Genomic DNA, 21,027 nt, shown 5'->3' on the forward strand with positions numbered 1-21,027 from the left:
TATCTACTCATTTTGGGGTGCTACTTATCTTTTGTATCTGGCACACATTTAATTATTCTAATCTAGTGAGTTTGTGTGCTCTCAAGCTTCTCTATCTTGTGTGTGTACATTGTTGCAACCCAAACCCTAATTCCAACATCTTCAATATATTGTTTGTCTCATGTACAAAATTGAAATATTTACAATACTAAGGGGGCTATACACTACTCTGTGGAAAAGCATCATTGGCTCTTGTCAGTGCCCTACATCATTCAATATTGTTGTAATTATTTCTATGCGAAATACCTACACATTCAATTGAGTGTAGGTTGCTAGTTGGCTCTACTCCTACAAAATAGGACCAATTATGTTAGATTTGAAAAGATTTAAAAGTTACTATAAAAAAAGTAAATGAAATAAGTGGATCTCTACCTCCTCGGAGCTTGATTGTAGGAGTGAATTTAACATGAGTTTTTCATTGATATAAACCCTTCAACCACGTGTGACCATCAACTTGCTTTGCAACTTTGACCCTTGTGAAATTTGTTTGGGCGACATAAGTGGCATCTTATGTAATTGCCTCCACATTACTTAAAACTTTCTTAACATACCTACATACAATATTGTAACCAAGTATCTACATAAAATATTCACATTGTTAATATTACAAGGATTAAACCACTTAAAATTTCATAGTTCCATGGTATCTAGTGACAAAATTGGTGTAGTAGCAATTTCTAATGATCATATCAATAATTACCAAGCTCTAATGTGAGCTACAAAACCCTATCTTTCATTAAACAATAGTGTGATTGCTAACTTGTGAATGAGTATATGGAGAAAGTTAACTTACTTTTTGTTATAAGCCAAGAGAAAAAATAATGTTATGTCAAAGTCAACTCTTGAAAACCAATTTAGGATGTCCACGAAGCTCTTATCCTTATGATGCAAAAAATTGGAGATGATAGGGTCAAGAATAAAGATCTTTCGTTGCATGTCTTTTGGAAGTCCACTCACAATCATATTGAACACCATATACACATATAAGTCACAAGGAAATACAAAATTTGTTAATATACATATAACATAATAGTAAAGTAATAACTTATCTAAGAAGAGTAATCATAATTGTATCATTGATTTCTCTCCTTGGGTTCTGGAAGATGTCGATTTCTTCTTCATGTAGAGTAAATTGTTGCAGTTCACTATGCAAAACTACCCTCACAGTAAATTTGGGTCTAAGTTGTTGCAGAGGAGCACTATTTGCATGACCTACTTCCTCACAAAACATTTGTCTTTGATCTCTTTGCTCTTTTTCTTGTGCCTTCTTCTTGTCTGCCATGGTATGTAATTTTTTCCCCTTCTTTACTTCACCTAGTCAAGTTTGTCTTACTTCTTCTATCTTAACTTTGCCTTTAGGCTTTTGAGCAGAGGGGGCTTCTAAGATTTCACGCATTTTTTGATCTCTAATGTAGGGTTGGATCTCTGCGCGACGATAGCTAATACGGCACAAAGAATGCATATCCTTGTCTATGATAGTAACTCTATGTGCATGGGCCACAAAGATAATGCTATTTTGAAAAAATTCAACAAGCCAGTCTTCCGTAACCTCATGCAAGCACAAGAAGGCCGATGATTGCCACCTCATTCCTATGTTATACTGCTCGCAAATTTGCCTGACCAGTCTTTGGAAAGGAAGCTTCAGCATAGCCATATTTGTGCATTTTTGGAATCTTTTGGTTTTCCTGAGTGTATAAGTATGTTGTTTGGATCTTTGATTCCTTCTTGAATTAAGGCTTTCCATTGATTTCTCCTTTCCTAAATACTTTCCTTTCCTAGGTGTCTTTAGTATCTTGCTCATGGATGCCATCTTCTCAGCAATCTCTAGGTCCCCATTAATTTTTTCTTGCAATACTCTTGGTATGTGCCATCTCTAGATAACTAAGACATGAATGCAATACAACATGATAAGTTGAACAAACATAAGATGCATCAGTAATATTGCATTGTGATGAAATAGCACATGGAAAAGAATTGCATGTAATATAACGTGAACTAATCGTTCGACAGACATCTCACAAATATGAGATGTACCAACCATATCGCTTCATAATGAACTAGCACATGGAAAAGCATCACAAGCAATACAATGTGATAGGCATGAGATGAATCAACCATATCACGTTGTGATGAACGAAAATAAACATTATTTTCCAATTTTTATTACATATGATTCTATTTCATATGTTATTTGTATTGCATTTGATTTTGTTTCATGTCGTGGCATGATACAATGTTATGCGATATCACATTGTATCATGCCACGACATGAAACAAAATCAAATGCAATACAACTAACATATGAAATAGAATCATATATAATACAAAGCGATGAGTTGAATAGACAATAGATACATCAGCCATATTGTGTTGTGATGAAATTGCACATGGAAAAGAATCACATAAAATATAATGCAATATGTTTGACAAGACATGGGATGCATCAACCATATCGCTTTGTGATAAACTAGCACATGGAAAAGAATCACATGCAATACAACATAATATGTTTGATAGACATGAGATGAATCAACCATATCGCATTGTGATGAACAAAAACAAAAATTCATTTTGAATAGATGATATGAGAAACACACTACGGTATACGAACAAGATATAACTTTAATGAGCAACATCGTTGTTGTATCGTGCGACTACATAAAACAGAATCAGATGCAATATAACTAAGAATCAAATGCAATACAACTCAATGAGTTGTAAGCACCACAGAGAGAGGAAACTGTAGATGCAACTCTCTGTGGTGCTTACAACTCAATGAGTTGTAAGCACCACAGAGAGAGGAAACCGGAGAGTTGTATGGCATTTCAGGGGTACACAAATTGTTTTAGTAAAACATTGCCTAGATTAGAGTTAAGCAAGCAAAGGACATAGTACATACAAAAGCAAACTACGTCTCATAGAAAGTGATGCTTAGTTTAGACATAAGGAACACAATGTATCATGTCTTAGCAAGGGAGGGCGTGATACCTTATAGAGCTTGCCAAAACTGATGCAAGACATTAGAAAAATGATCACAAGATGCAATACCTCACAGAGCTTGTCGAAATCGATGCTAGGTAGTGGAAAATTGAACAGAAGACGTGAGCGCAATATCTTCTAGAGTTTGCCAAAGCTGGTAGTGGATAGTGGAATACCTTGTGCGAGATGAGAAGACGATGCGAATGATTAGTGATAGTTGTAACTCATTAGCACAACAAGCAAGGGTGCTTGAGATCACACGTGTGGCGGTGCTCTCTTCAAGAAAAAGTGGTGTAACAATACATGTGAGTCAATGGCCTCCTTGCCATGTGGCATTCGTTGATTTGACCAACTACATTACCTTGATCATTACATTGATGTGGCATTGGTGGAGTGGCCGCTGATTCGATCATACACACGCTTCTCAAGAACCATCCACCAATATAAACCACCCTAATAATAGAAACCATTTTGCCCGATTTCACACGCACTTTTTGCCCATTTCTGTCCATTCTTCCCCCTTGATATTATGAATATTCCATCCATTTTGATCGTCTTCAAATATGATCTCAGAGATATTACACCGCACTCGACCTTTCCAACACTGATTCCTTGAAACGCTATTTCGCACTCGCATTTGCCAATTAATAGTTCGATTTCACATTCTAAAGTTATGCAAGTACATGCCATATTGTTTTCAATCTCTTTATTGCCACTAAAGCAAAACTTTGTTAGGCTTTCAATTTAAGTTTGTTGTCATGCATGTTTGAATACAAAGAAATACCATTGTTTCACTTATACAGGCTCATGTCTATCGCATTGTTATGTATTCCTGAGATATAATAAAAGAATATGAAATCGATATATATTTTCTCCTTGTCTTTTATTAACTACATATAGCTGGTGAAGTTCTTTTCAAAGCAGAGGAAGATGAAAACGAAGAGGAAACTCGATAAGAGATGCTATTTAATTTTTTTACACAAGATCATCTTTGTCCAAAAATTAGTGAGGTGTTCAATATGCAATTTAATTTGCTTAAAATTAAAACAATCTCTAGATATCTAGGTGGATATCTAACACAATGGAATGCTGACAAAATAATGATTTTGGAAAAGCAATTAGCTTTACACATATTTGGATGAGAGCCAAGAGTTTATGCATTCAAAAATACATATTATTTGACATACTTATCATATGCACTAACAAAGGAGCCAAGTCAACTTGCATATTATGGAAAACATGAGCTTGTTCTCGACACAATAAGAAAATGTGCAAAGCCAAAGATCTCTATCCAGTAAAGAGATCTCCTAGGCCTTAGGAGTGATGTTTCCATTTTTTGATTTTGTAATAAGGCTACCGGATTTTGAAGTAGTGACCTATCTTTTTTTTGTATCTTTGTCTTAATGCCAATGATTCTTTGTCGAATGACACGTTAGAGGGTATCTTTGTTTTGTTTGATGAATCTGTGAATCTAGGTGATGGTGAGCAAGATGATGCCTATGTGGGTATTGGAGTGTGTGTTAATGATGATGAGTTTTTTGATGCTATAGGCAGACTATGGGATGAGGAAGCTATGGATGTTGACCAAGACATGCAACACTTATTGATTTGGGAAGTTTGGATGTTAGCGTTCAGGTTGTCTTTCCTGGAATTCAGTTTGATGATATGGAGGATAGAAATATGTGTGGAGGATAGAAATATGTGTGAAGGTGTGATGGAAGATTAGAGAGTTGCAAAATGTTCTGAGTTGTGTGAAGAACTCAGAGCTGACAAGAGTGGAGAGGTAGGGAGGAGGATGGATAGTAAGTGTGCTTGGATTGAGAAACCATTTGATAGAGGCAAGACTAAGGGGTTGTTTGTAGGTTTTTGATCTGGGTGGGGCACTATTTTATGCCTTTGCCTATCAGTGTGCAAGCTTTTGAAGAATTGTTTGGATGAGCAACCTTTATCTTGGATTTGCTTACATCTCAATCGGATTTGCCATTTTTGTATCTGTCTTTATTGATTCACAGAGGCACACGCTTTGGTTTTGCATAACACATTTTGTTGATCTTGCGTAAGAGTTTGAAGATGGCTGAGTGTAGTGAGCGATTGGATTTATTGCTTAGCCATTTCCACTCTTTGTCTAGCATTAAGTAACATAATACCTACCATAGTGAGCAATGACTATCTATATTCATTGCATCTAATAGCTGAGTGGAAAGTGAAGAAATGGCATCATGTACTAAAGCTCTAAAGACATCATGTGAGAGATAGCTGCTATTTATGTGTAACTATTTATGTGTAACAGTCTTTGATGTTGTAGAGGAGGTTCCCCCATAAGCGCACATGAAAATATAAAGCTAACCATAGTGGTGCACGATCAAAGAGTGTTGATATGATCAACCCAAAGTTTGCATGAAAAGGAGTCATATTGTCGAGTATGTAGCAAATACAATCTATCCAATCTAGCCCAATATTGAGTTAGAGCACTATGGTGATAAGTGAATCGAGGAAATCCATAGTAGAAAGCTAAAGATCATAGGCATCTGTTTGTAGAATAAAATTGTCTTAAGCTTGACGCTCGAGATGTAACATATGAAAAAAGAAAGATGTATTATCCTCCCTTTGTGGAGAGTTATTAAAATCTCCACAAATAAAAGCATTTGTCAACCAGAGATATGAATTGAAGAAATTCCAAATCCTTTGCCGCTCATGGGAAGATTGAGATGCATACACTCTTACAAAGTAAAAAATTTCACCCTATAAATTACATTGCACAATCATACATCAGCCCAATGAATCATTATATTCCAATGCTGACTCCAGTTCATGTCGCAAAAGAAAAGCAACACACCCAAGAATTGTTTGCTTCTGGCATAGAAAATGTCATATCGAGAAAAATGGCCAAAGTGGCCACCATACTCATGTTGATTATTTCTTACAAACAAACTATATCTGGTCTCGTTGTATGTACATAAACATAATCCCATAAACATCTCCATTTATGAGGATTGCAAATACCTTGTACATTATTAGTAACACACTTTATTGGAAGCATCTTATATACATGATAGAGAAATGAGGGGATTTAACTTTCATCTATATGTGTAGACCTCCCCCCCCAACAATACATTCCAAATAACATCATGCTTATCAAAAAACTAAGTACCTATAGTACAAACTAAACCCAATTACATGAGACTGCATTGGCAGCGGAATTCGCTTTTGTATTGAGAACATTAGCCACTATAGAATCCACATTGTGAGCTACATTCTCTTGACTCTCGGTCCAATTATGGGTTTTGTATAAAGGCACCTTGAAAGTCTTTTTTGGGGTAATAAAACCATCCTGATCCACTATACCTTTCCCTTTAGACTAGGCAGATGGCATAGCCTTAATGGTGGAGGCTTGCTGATTAACTATGGGCCTAAGGTTGTATTGATTAAATGCCACGTCAGTGGCATTTAATTAATACACCTACAAGAAAAGTGTGAATATATATACACCTACAAGAAAAGAGTAATAAAGATCGAGGTTCTCACCATTGGGCTCGATGGCCTTTGTGCTCAGGTTGCAGCTTGCTAGGAGCAGCAAAAGAAGTCAGAGATGCGCCTTTACCAAGAGAGGGGTAGCCACTCTGGCCCACGAGATAGTGGCAGCAGGTGAAGACAGGGGGCAGGTCAAGACTGCCATCCTATTACATGGCCTCATGGGGTCGGGCAAAAACTTGAGAACTCTCGCCAGAAATCTCCTCAGCACAGTCATCCAGCGAAGCCCTCCTGATGCAGGAGGTAATCAACTCTTTTAATACCTAATTATTTTCCTGATATGCAATTTCTTCTGGTCGATTTTTACATTTGATGTGCTTTTGCTCAAGCAGACTTGCTTTTAATTCTTCAAACACACAGTAGTATGGGGTTGCACATTTTCTTTAGCCTCTTAAACATGCATTATTGAGGGCTGTACGTTTGCTTTAGCCTTTTAAACAAACAAAAACATGCGTTGTGCAGTTGCCTTAGCTCGTCAAACAAACAAAAACATGGGTTGTGCATTTGCTTTGGCCCTTTAACCATGCATTAAGCATAAGCTTTAGCCCTTTAATCAAAACATTATTATGGGTTGCGCCTTTGCTTTAGCCTGTTAGCATATACCATCTCTTGTTGGTGGCGTTCCTGGTGTCCACGGGGGCCATTTCCATGCTCTGGCATTCCCCATATTTTCCCATATTTTTTCCCTATTTTTTGGGTCTTTGATGTGGGTTGCCCACCCTTTTTATGGATATTTTACCTATTTTCTGGTCGTGTAGGAGTGTAGGTGGCAGTCGGCCAGCTCATATAGGAGTGTATATATATGCTGCCCTCTTCCTCACTTTTCATCATTCTTGATCACTTTGGTGAGCACCTTCAGCCCTCTGCCTACGGACTCCACTCCTCACCTACATGCTAGTTGTATCCACTCTTTTCTTGAGGATTAGTGCGTCAGCATTTTGCTGTTTCCTCTCGTCTCTCTCTTGGAGCTTCAATGTTTTTGTCATTCGTCTACACCTTTTCGCTGCCCTCTGACATGGTTTCATGTCTAGACCTGGAATCACTGATTGGAGGCTGGTTGGTGCTGATTTTCGTTGCGTTTCCATGCAAACTTGGTGGCTGTTTGGAGTGTTTCAAACCTGTGTTTTCTTCTCTAGAGGGGCAAATCTGCATTTGTTGCGTTTTTTTTCTCCTCTCCACCCTCTTTCTATTATGCCCACCCTCCCTACAAGTGCAGAGAGCAGCTCTTGGGTTGTTTTGTTGGCTGCGTTCTTCAGAGGAGGTACATTATGCCACTCATCCAACCTCGGGCGGTTTAGATACCTACTCTTTGACTTTTCCTTCAGATGCCAAGTTGGATGGCACAAACTACGACATCTGGAAAGTCATGGTGGAAGCAGTCTTGGAGACTTATGATCTTCTTGAGTTCGTCTCTCAATCGGTCCTACGGCCCAACCTGGACACCGCGGAGGATGAGGATATGAGGGATGCCCTTACACACAAAGCTACTTATGGGATCGGCTTAATGCCTGTGCTCGGTCATTCATTCTTATGAACTCTTGACCCTCAATCATCGCTCACATCAAATAGGATACCCATGCATGTGTTGCTTGGAAGAGACTCTCTGATATCTATGACTGGAAGACACCCATGAAGAGAGTTTCCCTGGAGCTTCAAATGTTGAAGCTTTCACCCACTGATTCTACTTCCATGCGGGATCACATCAACAAACTGGAGTCATCGTGATCTGAGATTTCTGGGTGCAGGGAGGAGATTTCCATTGAGGATATTGCCATCCGGCTACTTGCTTAGTTGCCCCCAAAATATAAGAGCTTCTATTCTTCACTTCTTACCTTAGACGAACGGAAACCATTACTTGGGATAAGCTGGTGCCTATGGTCCTTGATCAAGAGAGTAGATTCAAGGATTCTTCTTCAAAGAAAGATGACCAGACTTTCATTGGATAGAGAGGGGGGCAGCCTACCAAAGGCAAAGGTGGGGCACCTCCCTCTAAGGACTCTAAGGACTCCAAGGATTCCAAGGATGCAAAGCCGAAGGGATCTTCAACTTCTAATTCTTCTGGCAACTAGAAGGTTTGTGATTATTGAAAGAGTGCACAGAGCGGAAGCAGAGTGGCACTAGAATGTGCTGAATAGAGAGTGCAATGGAGAAAACTATGCTGAATATACTGAAGCAAAACAGTCCCAAGCAAGAGACACTACAAGTCTTATAAGCGAGGGAGAAAAATATGTACAAGATTGAATGAATGATAAGAGGCCAGCCCCACCTATTTATAGGTGAGGAGGGCTGGCCGACTAGTAAAATACCAAAAGGGTTGGGAAAAATCCCAGAAAAATAAGGAAAAAAGGGGTGGCCAGCCCACAATCAAGGGCCATACAAATGGGACCAAAAGGACACCAGAAATGGGTAGAAGCTGGGGATGAATGTGCTAACACCCCCTCTCAGCACCAGATGCTGAACACAACTCCGAGAAGCCGAAGAAGTTGTCCTCTGTCAAAGACAAAAGAAAGTAGCAACAATAGGTACCAGGAAAGCTCCACAAGCAATCTCCATAGCAACTCAGCTACAAAAGTAACAGAACAAGCTGCCAGGTACACTATTCTTCGAGAAGATATCAACCATGAAGGTTGCATTGTGCTGCTCCAAATATCGGTGCCAAACCCAAATATAAACATAGTGTCACAGGAATCACTAGAAGCCTGTAGCTCCAAGAAGATAATACCCTCAAAAGAAATAGAGTCCATCTGCTCCAACTCTATACCAAGAGTAGCCAAATGCTGTATAATAGCACCCTCCTCGAAGGTCGTCATCCCCAGATGTAAGAACTCAACTGCCCCCTCTGAAAACTGATGTCGGGACTCCATAGGCCCAACCAAATTCAAATCCCAATCCCAATCCTTCAATCCCTGGAAGTACCACTATGCCCCAGGCACGGTCACAGACATACCTGACCACGATCCAAAATCCTCACATAGAGTAAGGGAGATAGGAACATTCATTGTAGTGGTAACTGAAGTAGTAGTAGCCTCCTCAATAGCATCACACAGCGTAGAAGCAGGCTCCTCCATAGAAGGCAAAGGGACCAGCAACACATCCTGGTCACTGGTTGACGACGAAGAAAGAATCGGAGGCGAAGCAATAGGAGAAAAATTCCCCTCAGAAGCTGTGAGCAAAGATAGTCCGCTGTCTTCCTCAAAAACATTACCAGAGATATCATCCTGGCAAGGAGAAGTATGCACAAAAATTGAAGGCAGGGCAATAGGAGAAACAAACTCCTCAGATTCAATGAGCAAAACTGGTCCAATACCCTTCGCTACAGGAACATCTCCAAAAGAAGTATCCACAAAATCACTGGCTGCACAGCACCCAGAAGCAGAAAGCATCTGCCGATCACTGGCATCACCATACAGGTCACAAAGCAACTGCCACACATAGAAGGTAGAAGCATCATTAGGAGCATAGATGAAGTGTTGAAGAACCGAATCCTGACAATTCAGAAGGAGAAAGCCATAGATCTGTCCGTTAGTCTTCCTCCACCGACACACATCCTCCGCAGAGGCAAGGTCTGGCAAGCACCGATTCTTGTAGGAGAGAAACTCCATCAAACCATACTCCTTGAGAATAGAAGTAACCTGCAACGTCCATGATTGAAAGTTACCACCATCCAACTTGTCTGCCTCATCAAGGAAATAACAAGAGAGTGGTACGGGAGCCAAATCTGAAGTTGTCATCATTGATCCAATCAATAGGACCAACCCTCATAAAATAAAACTGTCCAAATCAGAAAACGCTGATATAGGGTCTTTCCTCCCACCAAAACGCAGCCATAAGAGGCTGGACAGCACCCGAGAATATGCTCTAAGAGGGTGCAAGAGGGAAAGGCAACAACAAGGATAGAAGCTTGGGATCTCCTCAAGAAAAAACGCACAATCTCTGAAGAAGAAGTGTCCTCCACAGGTACCAAGAGTGCCACCAAAGCCTGCAACACCGCAGACCCCCTTTGCAAAGGGGAAAGCCCACTGGAGAGGAAAACGCAGCACACAGAAGGCTGCTGTCCTGAAAAAACAGGCCGCCTATGTCCAATCTCCACGTGGAAAAGAAAACGCTGATCAAAGAGTACCTGATGGCTGTGTTGGTGAACCCAAACTGTAGGCGAAAAGACCAGCAGGTTCTGTCCAGAAAACGCAGCAGCAAAGGGCTGCAAATCTGAGAGAAAACGCAGAGGAGAGGGTGCTGAATCTGGGGCAGCAAAGAGGTTGCTAAACCGGGAGTGATGATATTATGAAAGAGTGCACAGAGCGGAAGCAGAGTGGCACTAGAATGTGCTGAACAGAGAGTGCAAGAGAGAGAGAGAGAGAGATGGAGAAAACTATGCTGAATATACTGAAGCAAAACAGTCCCAAGCAAGAGACACTACAAGTCTCATAAGTGAGGTAGCAAAATATGTACAAGACTGAATGAATGATAAGAGGCCAGCCCCACCTATTTATAGGTGAGGAGGGTTGGCCAACTGGAGCTCAATAAGCTGGCTGACTGGAGCAAAGGAGCTGGCCGACTGGTAAAATACCAAAAGGGCTGGGAAAAATCCCAGAAAAATATGGAAAAAAGGGGTGGCCAGCCCACAATCAAGGGCCATACAAACGGGACCAAAAGGACACTAGAAATGGGCAGAAACTGGGGATCAATGTGCTAACAATTATTGCCCCAAACAGGGGCACTTATGGCGACAATGCCGGAGTCGCATGCAGGATTTGGAAGGGAAGTCAAAGGACAAAGTGCAAACTCATCTGCTAAAGTTGTGGAGGAGTCAACTTTCGTCACCCTTATTAATCTCGAGTCCGAGACTCCCCCTCCACTGGTTGAGCAAGCTTTTCCTTCTTGTTCCCACTCTCCTCAGTTGATTTTCGATAGCAGTGCCACACAACACATGACTTATCATGCAAGGATTGGCTTGATGAACTGCAACAACGCCTCGGTAGAGTTTCCATTGGAGACAACTCTGTTGTCCCTATGCTTGGCGAAGGGACAATGCCCCTCATTCCGGATGGCAATGAAGAGAAGTACACCTCGAGAGTGCTATATGTGCTAGATTTAGGATTTAGGATTTCATCTCCTTTCTGTACATGAGATTTGTAAATTGGGCAATAAGGTGGAATTTATAGAGGACTCTGTGATCATTCGGGACCCTCTCATTGATAAGATCCTTTGGCAAGGCATCGAGGACCATGGCCTCTACAAACTCACGGCTCTTTATTCTCGCACAGGTGATCTTTGGCATGCTAGATTTGGACATCTTCATTTGGAGGCCTTGCGGGAGCAGCTGGTGCATGGATTGCTAGATGTTGATACACGTGAGGGCCCTTGTCACTCATCTCAAAGGGAAACAACATCAGGAGGTCTTTCCAAAGAAGGCTTCACGGTGAGCTACGGCACCTTTGGTGTTGGTTCATGCGGATTTGTGCGGCCCGATGTGCACTCCGTCTCTTGGTTCTGCTAGTTATATTTTTCTTTTGGTTGATGATTTTAGCGGGTATACCTGGGCCTATTTTCTCAAATCCAAAGTTGAAACTTTTGACAGATTCCAAACATGGAGAACCTTGATGGAGAAACAGTCAAGACACTTTGTCTTGACAAATGAGGCGAGTTTACTTCTCGCCAATTTAACCAGTATTGTGAGCTACATGGCATTCAATGGAAGTTCGCCAACATAGGTACTCCTTTAGAGAGCGGCGTGGTGGAGCGGAAGAACCGAACGGTGATTGAGATGGCTCAGACAATGTCGGAACGTTGGAGTCTTCCTCAAAAGCTTTGGGCGGAGGCAATTGCTATTGCTGCTTATATTCTCAATCGGTCCCCTACTACTGCTGTTCTAGGGCAGACCCCCTATCAAGACTACCTCGGAAGAAAACCCGTGGTTTCTCACTTTCAGATTTTTGGGTTAGATGCATTTGTTCATGGACCTGATGGTGACAAGGGGAAGTTGGACGCTAAGTCCACGCATCATATTTTGGTTGGTTATAGCTCAGAATCCAAAGGTTATCGGCTCTACAATCTTGCAACCTCGAAGATCATCGTTAGCAGAGATGTGGTGGTTGATGAGACTGTTAGCACATTCATCCCTAGTTTCTACCCATTTGTGGTGTCCTTTTGGTCCCTTTTGCATGGCCCTTGATTGTGGGCTGGCCACCCCTATTTTCCATATTTTTCTGGGATTTTTCCTAGCCCGTTTGGTATTTTACATGTCGGCCAGCTACTCTACTCCAGTCGGCCAGCTTATTCAGCTCCAGTCGGCCAGCTCTCCCCACCTATAAATAGGTGGGACTGGCCTCTCACTTTTCATTCAGTCTTGTACATATTTTGCTCCCTCACTTATGAGACTACTTGTGTCTCTTGCTTGTTGGGACTGTTTTGCTTCAGTATATTCAGCATAGTTGCTCCATATTTCTCTCTCTTGCACTCTCTATTCAGCACACTCTAGTGCTCCTTTGCTTCCGCTCTGTGACTCTTTCATGGTATCATCGCTCCCGGTTCAGCGACGACTCTGCTGCCCCAGATTCAGCCCTATTTACAGCACCCTCTCCTCTACGTTTTTTATCAGATTTGCAGCCTCTTTGTTGCTGCGTTTTCTGGACAGCATCTGCTGATCACTTCCTCTTTAGATTGGCTTCACCGCTTGCAGCCATAAGGTAATTTTCTGATAAGTGTTTCATTCCACGTGGAGTTTGGATATAGGCGGCCTGTTTTTTCAGGACAGCAGCCCCTCTTTTGCTGCGTTTTCCTCTCCGGTGGTCATTCCCTAGTGCAGAGGGGGATTGTGGTGGTTCGGGCTTTGGTGGCACCCTTGGTACCTGTGGAGGACACTTCTTCTGAGATTGTGCATATTTCTGAGATTGAGCCCAAGCTTTTGTGATGGTTGCTCCGACTTCTCTTCATATGTTCTCTGAATATGCAAAGTTGGATGGTTCCAATTGCACCTTGTGGAAGGTGAAGGTGAAATCAGCCTTGCATGGTGTGGATCTTTGGGATTGGCTTGTTACACCGGCCAATGCCACCCCTCCCACCGTTGCTTTCGGTGGTGTGACTCAAGCACAGATTGATATTTGGCAGGCGAATGATCGTCGCGTTTTCTCCTTTCTGATGTTGAACTGTCAGGATTCTATTCTCTCTCATGTGCGTACAGCAGATGCTACACATGACGTTTGGAAGGCTTTTGCAGATCTCTACGAGATTAAGTCTCCGGGTCGGATTTTAGCGTTGGAAAAGCAACTTATGAACTTATCAGTTTCTGCCTTTCCATCTTTATCTGCTTTCATCTCGAAGATGAAAGATCTCTGGGACGAGCTTATTGTTTGTGGCAAGGACATCTCTAGAGAGGACATGGCTATTCGGCTTCTCTCCAAGCTTCCAGAGAGGTTTGATGCATATTTTCAGTCTCTTGCTTCTTCTCCTCGTCTTGTTCCAGTAACTTGGGAGGAAGTTCTCCCCTTCGTTATGCAGATTGAATTTCGCTTTGAGGAGCGGACTGGCACCTCTGGTGGCCTTGATGGAGCTTTGGCAGCGCGAGATAAAGGGAACTATGTGTGAACAGGGCTTAACCAAGGGCACTTTTTCCCATGTGGTTTTTCCCCTTGGATATCAAGTGTGAAAGGACACTCCACATAATATATTTTGTACTTCTATATTACATGGATGTGACACACATGCAAGGGTTGACTTGCATTTTGTGACTACCACACTTTTGGTTCTCTCTCTCTCTCATTTCTATGTGAGCTTCTTCTTCCTGCACCTAACCCTAGTGTGCAGGTTTCTGTGTGTGAGTGTGTGAGTCCAACACCAACAATTGGTATCAGAGCTGGGGGCTACCTGTGGAGTTCTGTCCCTGAAATCTGCAGCAAACTGTGAAATTCCGTCGCCTGCACAGTTCCGTCCGTCGTCGGAAACAGTCTGTCCGTCGTTGTGAGCTTTCCGTCAACGCAGGGGTTCCGTCCGTCTCTGCTCAGTCCAGCAGCCCAGCCGCCCAAAATCGGCGGCGTTAATGCGGGGAGGACCACCGCCGCTCAGCTCGCAGGCGGCACCTCCCACCCAGCTGGCCGTGCTAGTGCCCAGCAAAGCGGTGGCGCCCATTCATGTCTCCTGGCTAGCGACAGGTTCCGTCTACACAGTTCCGGACGCCACTCCTCGCGGGTCACTCCATTCCGGTGTGTACTTCTCCAACGCCTACTCCTGGCAGTTTTGCCTTCGCTGCACAGTCTGGCGCCGCCGCACGTGCTTCTCCTGAACTGGTTCCCTCCCGTTCCTGTTCGACAAGCGGTTCCGTCCAGATGCTGGCCTTTGCCAAAAATTCCCCTTTGCCAGAAAAATTGCAGGTGGTGCCATTCATGCTGTTTGGGTTGGAATTTGGGGGTTTTCCAAATTGAGGTCAAAATTAGCCAATTGAGCCTCTTTCAGTTGCGATTTGTCGCATATGTATACACATTGTGTGTAATTGGACAATTTGGTGCAGGTTTACACTTGCTTCAATTTGCAAACAAAAATTTGCACAGGACATTTGGTTGCCTGGCAGTGCACATTGGTGCTTAGTTTGCTTGCAGGTATATTTTGTTGACATGGCTCAAAATGCTACAGATGTATTTGGTGTGCTCACCTAGGAGGACAAGTTGGATGGATCTAACTACTCCCTCTGGAGTTTCATGATCTGTAATTTGCTGGTAGCCAAAGGGCTTGGGGGCATCGTGTGTGGTGATGACACACGCCCACTTACCATACAGCCAGCCACGCCTCAAAGGGGAGGTGCACAAAGAGCGCCTGAGGTAGAACCTGCTCCCACACCATGTCATTGATAGCCCTTTCAGTGAAAAGGACTATTATTCCGCACGTTCGTTCTTGCAAGACATCGAAGCTTACATGGGACACATTGGAAGCAATGTATCAGGTGCGAAACGAGGCAAGAGTTCCATACTTGAAGAGGCAATTGGATCTTCTTTCTATGGATGAGGGTGACTCCATGGCAGATCATCTCACCAAAGTGAAAGATTTGCAGGAACAATTGCTCAACATTGATGAGGTTATCCCAGACAGACAACTGGTCACCAACACTCTTCATTCTTTACCACCTTCCTACTTGGGTTTTCACCTCTCTCTCAACCTCTCTATGAGAGGAGGTGGTGATCCCGTCACTTTTGAAGAGCTGGTGGGTTTACTCTTGCAGGAAGAGCAAACAAGAGCAAACTTATTGAGCAACAGTGGTGGAGACAAGGCATTTACAGCCAAGGATAAGGGTAAAGCAAAGAGCGTTAGGCATGGGGGACAACAGTCTAGCAAGGCTGGTCATGGACAGTCCTCTTCTGGTGGTGACTTCATGCAAAGATGTATTTGAGTACTTGGTTTATGCTTCAAATGGCCGCACTGTATCATGTGCAGATCATACCACATATCCAATAAAGGGAATTGGCAATGTCATACTTATTGCAGCCAATGGTGCCAATATATGTATGAAAAATGTATTGTATGTTCCAGGGATAAAGAAAAATCTGCTCTCCGTCTTAGCCATAAACGACCAAGGTTTAAAGGTTGAATTTGAAGATGGAAAGTGTTTGGTAAAAGACCCATCAAAGGGTTATGAAATAGTCACTTCTAGAACACGATACAAAGGCTTGTATAAGCTGGATAGCTATGACAAGCGTACTTATGATGCAAATACAGTGGCTGCCCACACTCCTGCCATGCATGATGCAGAGCTATGGCATGCTTGTTTTGGGCATGTAAATTTTCGGAGTTTGATGCTTGTATGTGGTCCAATGTGGACACCATCCATAGGGGGGCATCTTTACTTTGTCACATTCATTGATGAATACTCCAGGTTTGCTTGGGTTTACCCTTTGAAAGCGAAAGCAGAGGTGTTTACATGCTTTCGACACTTTGTAGCAATGGCTGAAAATATGTGTGGATGTAAAGTCCAAACACTCCGCTCAGATAGAGGTGGAGAATACATGTCAAATGCATTCAAGGATTATATGCCTCAAAAGGGCATCAAACACCAATGTACTGTGCCTTATACACCGCAGCAGAATGGTGTAGCTAAGAGGAAAAATAGATCTCTCATGGAGATGGCAAGATGCATGGTGAAAGCACAAAAGGTGCCTCACAATTTTTGGATGGAAGCTATAATGTGTGCAACTCATGTGTTGAACAGGTGTCCAATAAAAGACATTTGAGGCTTAGTATAGCCGAAAGCCAACAGTGGATTATATGCGTACATTTGGGTGTTTGGCATATGCACATGTGCTAGAACAACTCTGAACAAAGCTAGATGACAAAGCAATGAAATGCATTTTTGTGGGTTACAGCAATGAGAGCAAAGGATACCGTCTTTACAATCCAACAACACGCAGGATTTTTGTCAGTAGAGATATGGTATTTGCTGAAAATTCAAACCAGCCCATGTACAGCTTGTATAAAAGTAATGATATAGGCATACAGGACATGTTTGATGGACTATTACTACCCATTGCAATTAGGGGGGATTCAGATCAGCGAGCCCCTACACAAGAAAATCCTCATGTAGAACATGTGGAACAGCCAGCCATTCAGCCCCCTTCTATGGAAGAAGTGGAAGAGCTTATCAGGGAAGAGCGAACAGCCATAGACACAGCCAAGTCAGTGCCAAGATGGTTGTTGAAAACTTTGCAAGAAAGCAAACTTGCAACTCCACTCACAGGGAGAACAAGGGCTAGTTCCAGCCATGCATTGAATATGCATCATGGGGAGTCTGCATTAGCCATGGGTGGTCTCTTTGATTCAGAAGAGCCTTCTTCTTATGAAGAAGCACATGAGAATGAGCATTGGTTGGGTGCAAGCTATGCAAGCTGAAATCTCTTCTATCATGAAGAACAATACTTCGGATCTTGTGGAATTGCCTAAAGGCAAGCATGTCATTGGAACAAAGTGGGTGTACAAAGTCAAAAGGAAGTCTGATGGTACTGATGGTACTATTGACAGGTACAAAGCAAGACTTGTGGCTAAAGGCTACTCCTAGAAAAAGGGAATAGATTATGAGGAGACTTTTGCTCCTACTTCGAGAATGACCACAATAAGATCAGTGATTGCATTGGCTGCACATAAAGGATGGAAAGTGCATCAATTGGACATCAAAACTGCATTTTTAAATGGGGATTTACAGGAGGAAGTATATGCAAATCAGCCCATTGGTTTTGTAGTTCCTGGTGAGGAACATAAAGTATGCAGGTTACACAAAGCATTGTATGGGTTAAAGCAAGCTCCAAGAGCTTGGTATGATAAAATACATGCTCATCTAACCAGCCAAGGTTATGTGAATAGTCCAGCTGAAAGCACATTGTATGTGAAGAAAACCGGTGCCAACATTCTCATAGTCATCTTGTATGTAGATGACATGCTCATTACAGGTACTAGCAAAGCACAAATTTCAGATTTCGAAGCTGATTTGAAAGCTGAATTTGATATGTCAGATTTGGGGCCTTTACACTACTATCTCGGCATACAGTTTATGCATACAGATAATGGCATTGTTATGCAGCTAAGTACATAAAAAGTTTGCTAAAAAGGTTTCACATGGCTGAATGTAAGTCCATTTCTACTCCAATAGAATCAGGTGTACGGCTTACTATGCATGATATTGGAGAGCCTTTTGAGGCCGGCATTTACAGCCAGGCAGTGGGATGCCTCATTTACTTGTTTAACACTAGGCCAGACATATCTTTTGGGGTGTCTTTGTTGAGCAAATTCATGCACAGCCTAGGTACAAAGCATTGGCAAGTAGTCAAACGCATTTTTCGTTATCTTCAGGGTACCCTGGATCTTGGTTTGTTCTATCTCACGGGGGGCAGCTTGCAGCTTTATGCATACAGTGATTCAGATTGGGCTGGTGATTATGATACGAGGCAATCCACCAGTGGGAATTGTTTTTTTCTCGGCAGTTCATGCATATCTTGGTTGAGCAAAAAGCAACCCACTGTTGCCACATCTACTTGTGAGGCTGAGTACAGGGCAGTCTTCACAGCTACAAGTCTTCACAGCTACAGTAGATTGTGTATGGTTGAGGAGATTATTGGCTGATCTTCGTGAGTGTCAGCATACACCCACCACCATTCTCACTGATAGCCAGAGTGCTATGGATGTGGCTCGAAATCCAGTATTTCATGCACGTACCAAGCACATTGAGATTCATTATCACTCTGTCAAAGAGAGGTTACATGCAGGGGAGATCAATTTATCTTATTGCCCTACACAGGATAATGTTGCAGATCTATTCACAAAGGCTTTACCTCGAGAAAAGTTTGAAGCTTTTGGCAAAGCTTTGAGCTTACTCTCATACAGAGAGTGATCTGCTATCTTGTACAGGTTCACACTTTCACTACAGGGGAGATTTGTAGGCATATGCTCACTTATGGTAGTGCTATGTGTGAATAAGGCTTAACCAAGGGCACTTTTTTCCATGTGGTTTTTCCCCTTGGATATCAAGTGTGAAAGGACACTCCACATATAATATTTTGTACTTCTATATTATATGGATGTGACACACATGCAAGGGTTGACTTGCATTTTGTGGCTACCACACTTTTGGTTCTCTCTCTCTCTCTCTCTCATTTCTGTGTGAGCTTCTTCTTCCTGCACCTAACCCTAATGTGCAGGTTTTTCTGTGTGTGAGTGTGAGTCCAACACCAACATTGACAAGAACTCCAAGGATTCCGACAAGGATAAAGACAATCGCAAATCTTCTAAGAACAAGGACATTGAATGTCATTATTGTGGCAAGAAGGGTTATAAATCACCCCAATGTCACAAGAAGAAGCGTGATGAAGCAGCAAAGAACTCTTCCTCTATAGCGGTGTCTCAACCCAAGAAGGATGATGGCATACTTCTATTAGCAGGTACTCGTTGTATACTTGCTCTTGTGACTTCTCAGTCACGGTCTGGATTGTGGATAGCAGTGCTACTACTCACATGACACCCCGTCGAGATTGGTTCGAGGACTTCACTACCAGGACTTCACTTTGGGTGATTCTTCTTCCGTGCCAGTGCATGGTCATGGCGCCATCCCCATCTTCCGCTCTTTCGAGGACAAAAGGTACTTCTCTGACGTTCTGTATATTCCAGATTTGGCTTTCAACCTTTTGTCAGTGAGTGCTCTTACAGCTCAGGGTGCGGAGGTGATCTTCTCTCGTTATGAGATTACCATTTGTGATAAGGCGACTGGTCGCATCTTGGCTCAGGGAGTCTAAGATAGTGGTCTGTACAAGTTGATTGCTCTGCTTTCTTCTAGTGCTTCTTCTGCTCTTTGGCATGCTCGGTTTGGCCATTTGAGCTATCAGCTTCTACAGCGAGCTTCGAAGGATGGGTTGGTTGTCCAAGATAGTGGTCTTGACAAGTTGACCGCTCTGCTTTCTTCTGTTCTTTGGCATGCTCGGTTTGGCCATTTGAGCTATCAGCTTCTACAGCGAGCTTCTAAGGATGAGTTGGTTGAGGGTTTACCAACCATCAAGGCTCCATCTTTTCCTTATTCCTCTTGTTTATAGGGGAAGCAACACTGAGCCGCCTTTCCGAAGGAGGCAACACATAGATCTTCGACATCACTTGCTCTCATTCATGCAGACTTATGTGGTCCTATGAGTACTGCGTCTTTGAGTAAGGCGTTGTACATGCTCGTGATGGTGGATGATCTGGAAAAAGAGACCGGTCGTTCGGTCAAGGCTCTCAGGACCGACGGAGGGGGTGAGTTTACATCCCAGGAGTTTTTTCAATATTGCAAGATCCATGGCATTTGGAGACAGCTTACTGTTAGAAGTCATCTCCTGTCCAGTTTTATACACCATGGCCTTTGTTGTGGGTGTGCCCGCCCTTATCAGGTGTTTTATCATTTTTCCTCACTCCCCGCATTTTTCCCCTATTTTTTTCCATTTTTTTTGCGGCTTGGGAGGCAGCCCTGAGGCGGCTGGAGGACCAGTAGCTGGCCGACTGCCCATACATCAGTCGTGGACCCCTGTGATGCTGGCCGACTGGATGCAGGCAGTCGTGGGCATTATCAGCTGCTGGCCGACTGTTGCTACAGTCGTGGAGGGACTTTTCAGCAAGCCGACTGCCTATCTGGGGGCATATAAATAGGCCCCCAGCCCCCATACCACATTTGTATCATATTCGGGATCTTCTTGTGTATATCAGAGCAGAGTTACACGCCTACATCTCTCTCTCTCTTGTGCTGTTTTTCTGCCTGCGTTTTTGCTCTTGTGTTCCCAGATCTGGTCATCATCTCCGCTGCGTATTCTGACATGGTATCAGAGCCCTAGGCTCTAGATAGGTCTTGGGATTTGTGTGAGTAAGAGGGGGACTGTTTTGTGGCTGATTGGTGGACTGTTTTGGGCTGATCGGGAAGAGGAGAAGCAAGAGGAAGGCGGGCTGATTTGCTGGACAGCCACTTGACAGGTTTTAGTTCTTCTTTGTTCC

At 42.8% G+C, this 21,027-nt stretch overlaps 1 protein-coding gene across 1 annotated transcript in view; it reads left to right on the forward strand.

The window, feature by feature from the left end:
- The first annotated feature begins 6,497 nt into the window (after nt 1–6,497).
- LOC147626934 (uncharacterized) overlaps nt 6,498–21,027 on the forward strand; it is a 32,043-nt gene continuing 17,513 nt past the window's right edge. Inside the window, exon 1 of the mRNA XM_086815487.1 lies at nt 6,498–6,792. Coding sequence (XP_086671613.1) covers nt 6,555–6,792 — 238 coding nt within the window. The 5' untranslated portion in view covers nt 6,498–6,554. The remainder of the gene's footprint in view (nt 6,793–21,027) is intronic.

This window comes from Cibotium barometz, chromosome 21, assembly GCF_041138505.1.
Source record: "Cibotium barometz isolate CiBa-2024 chromosome 21, ASM4113850v1, whole genome shotgun sequence".
NCBI lineage: Eukaryota > Viridiplantae > Streptophyta > Polypodiopsida > Cyatheales > Cibotiaceae > Cibotium > Cibotium barometz.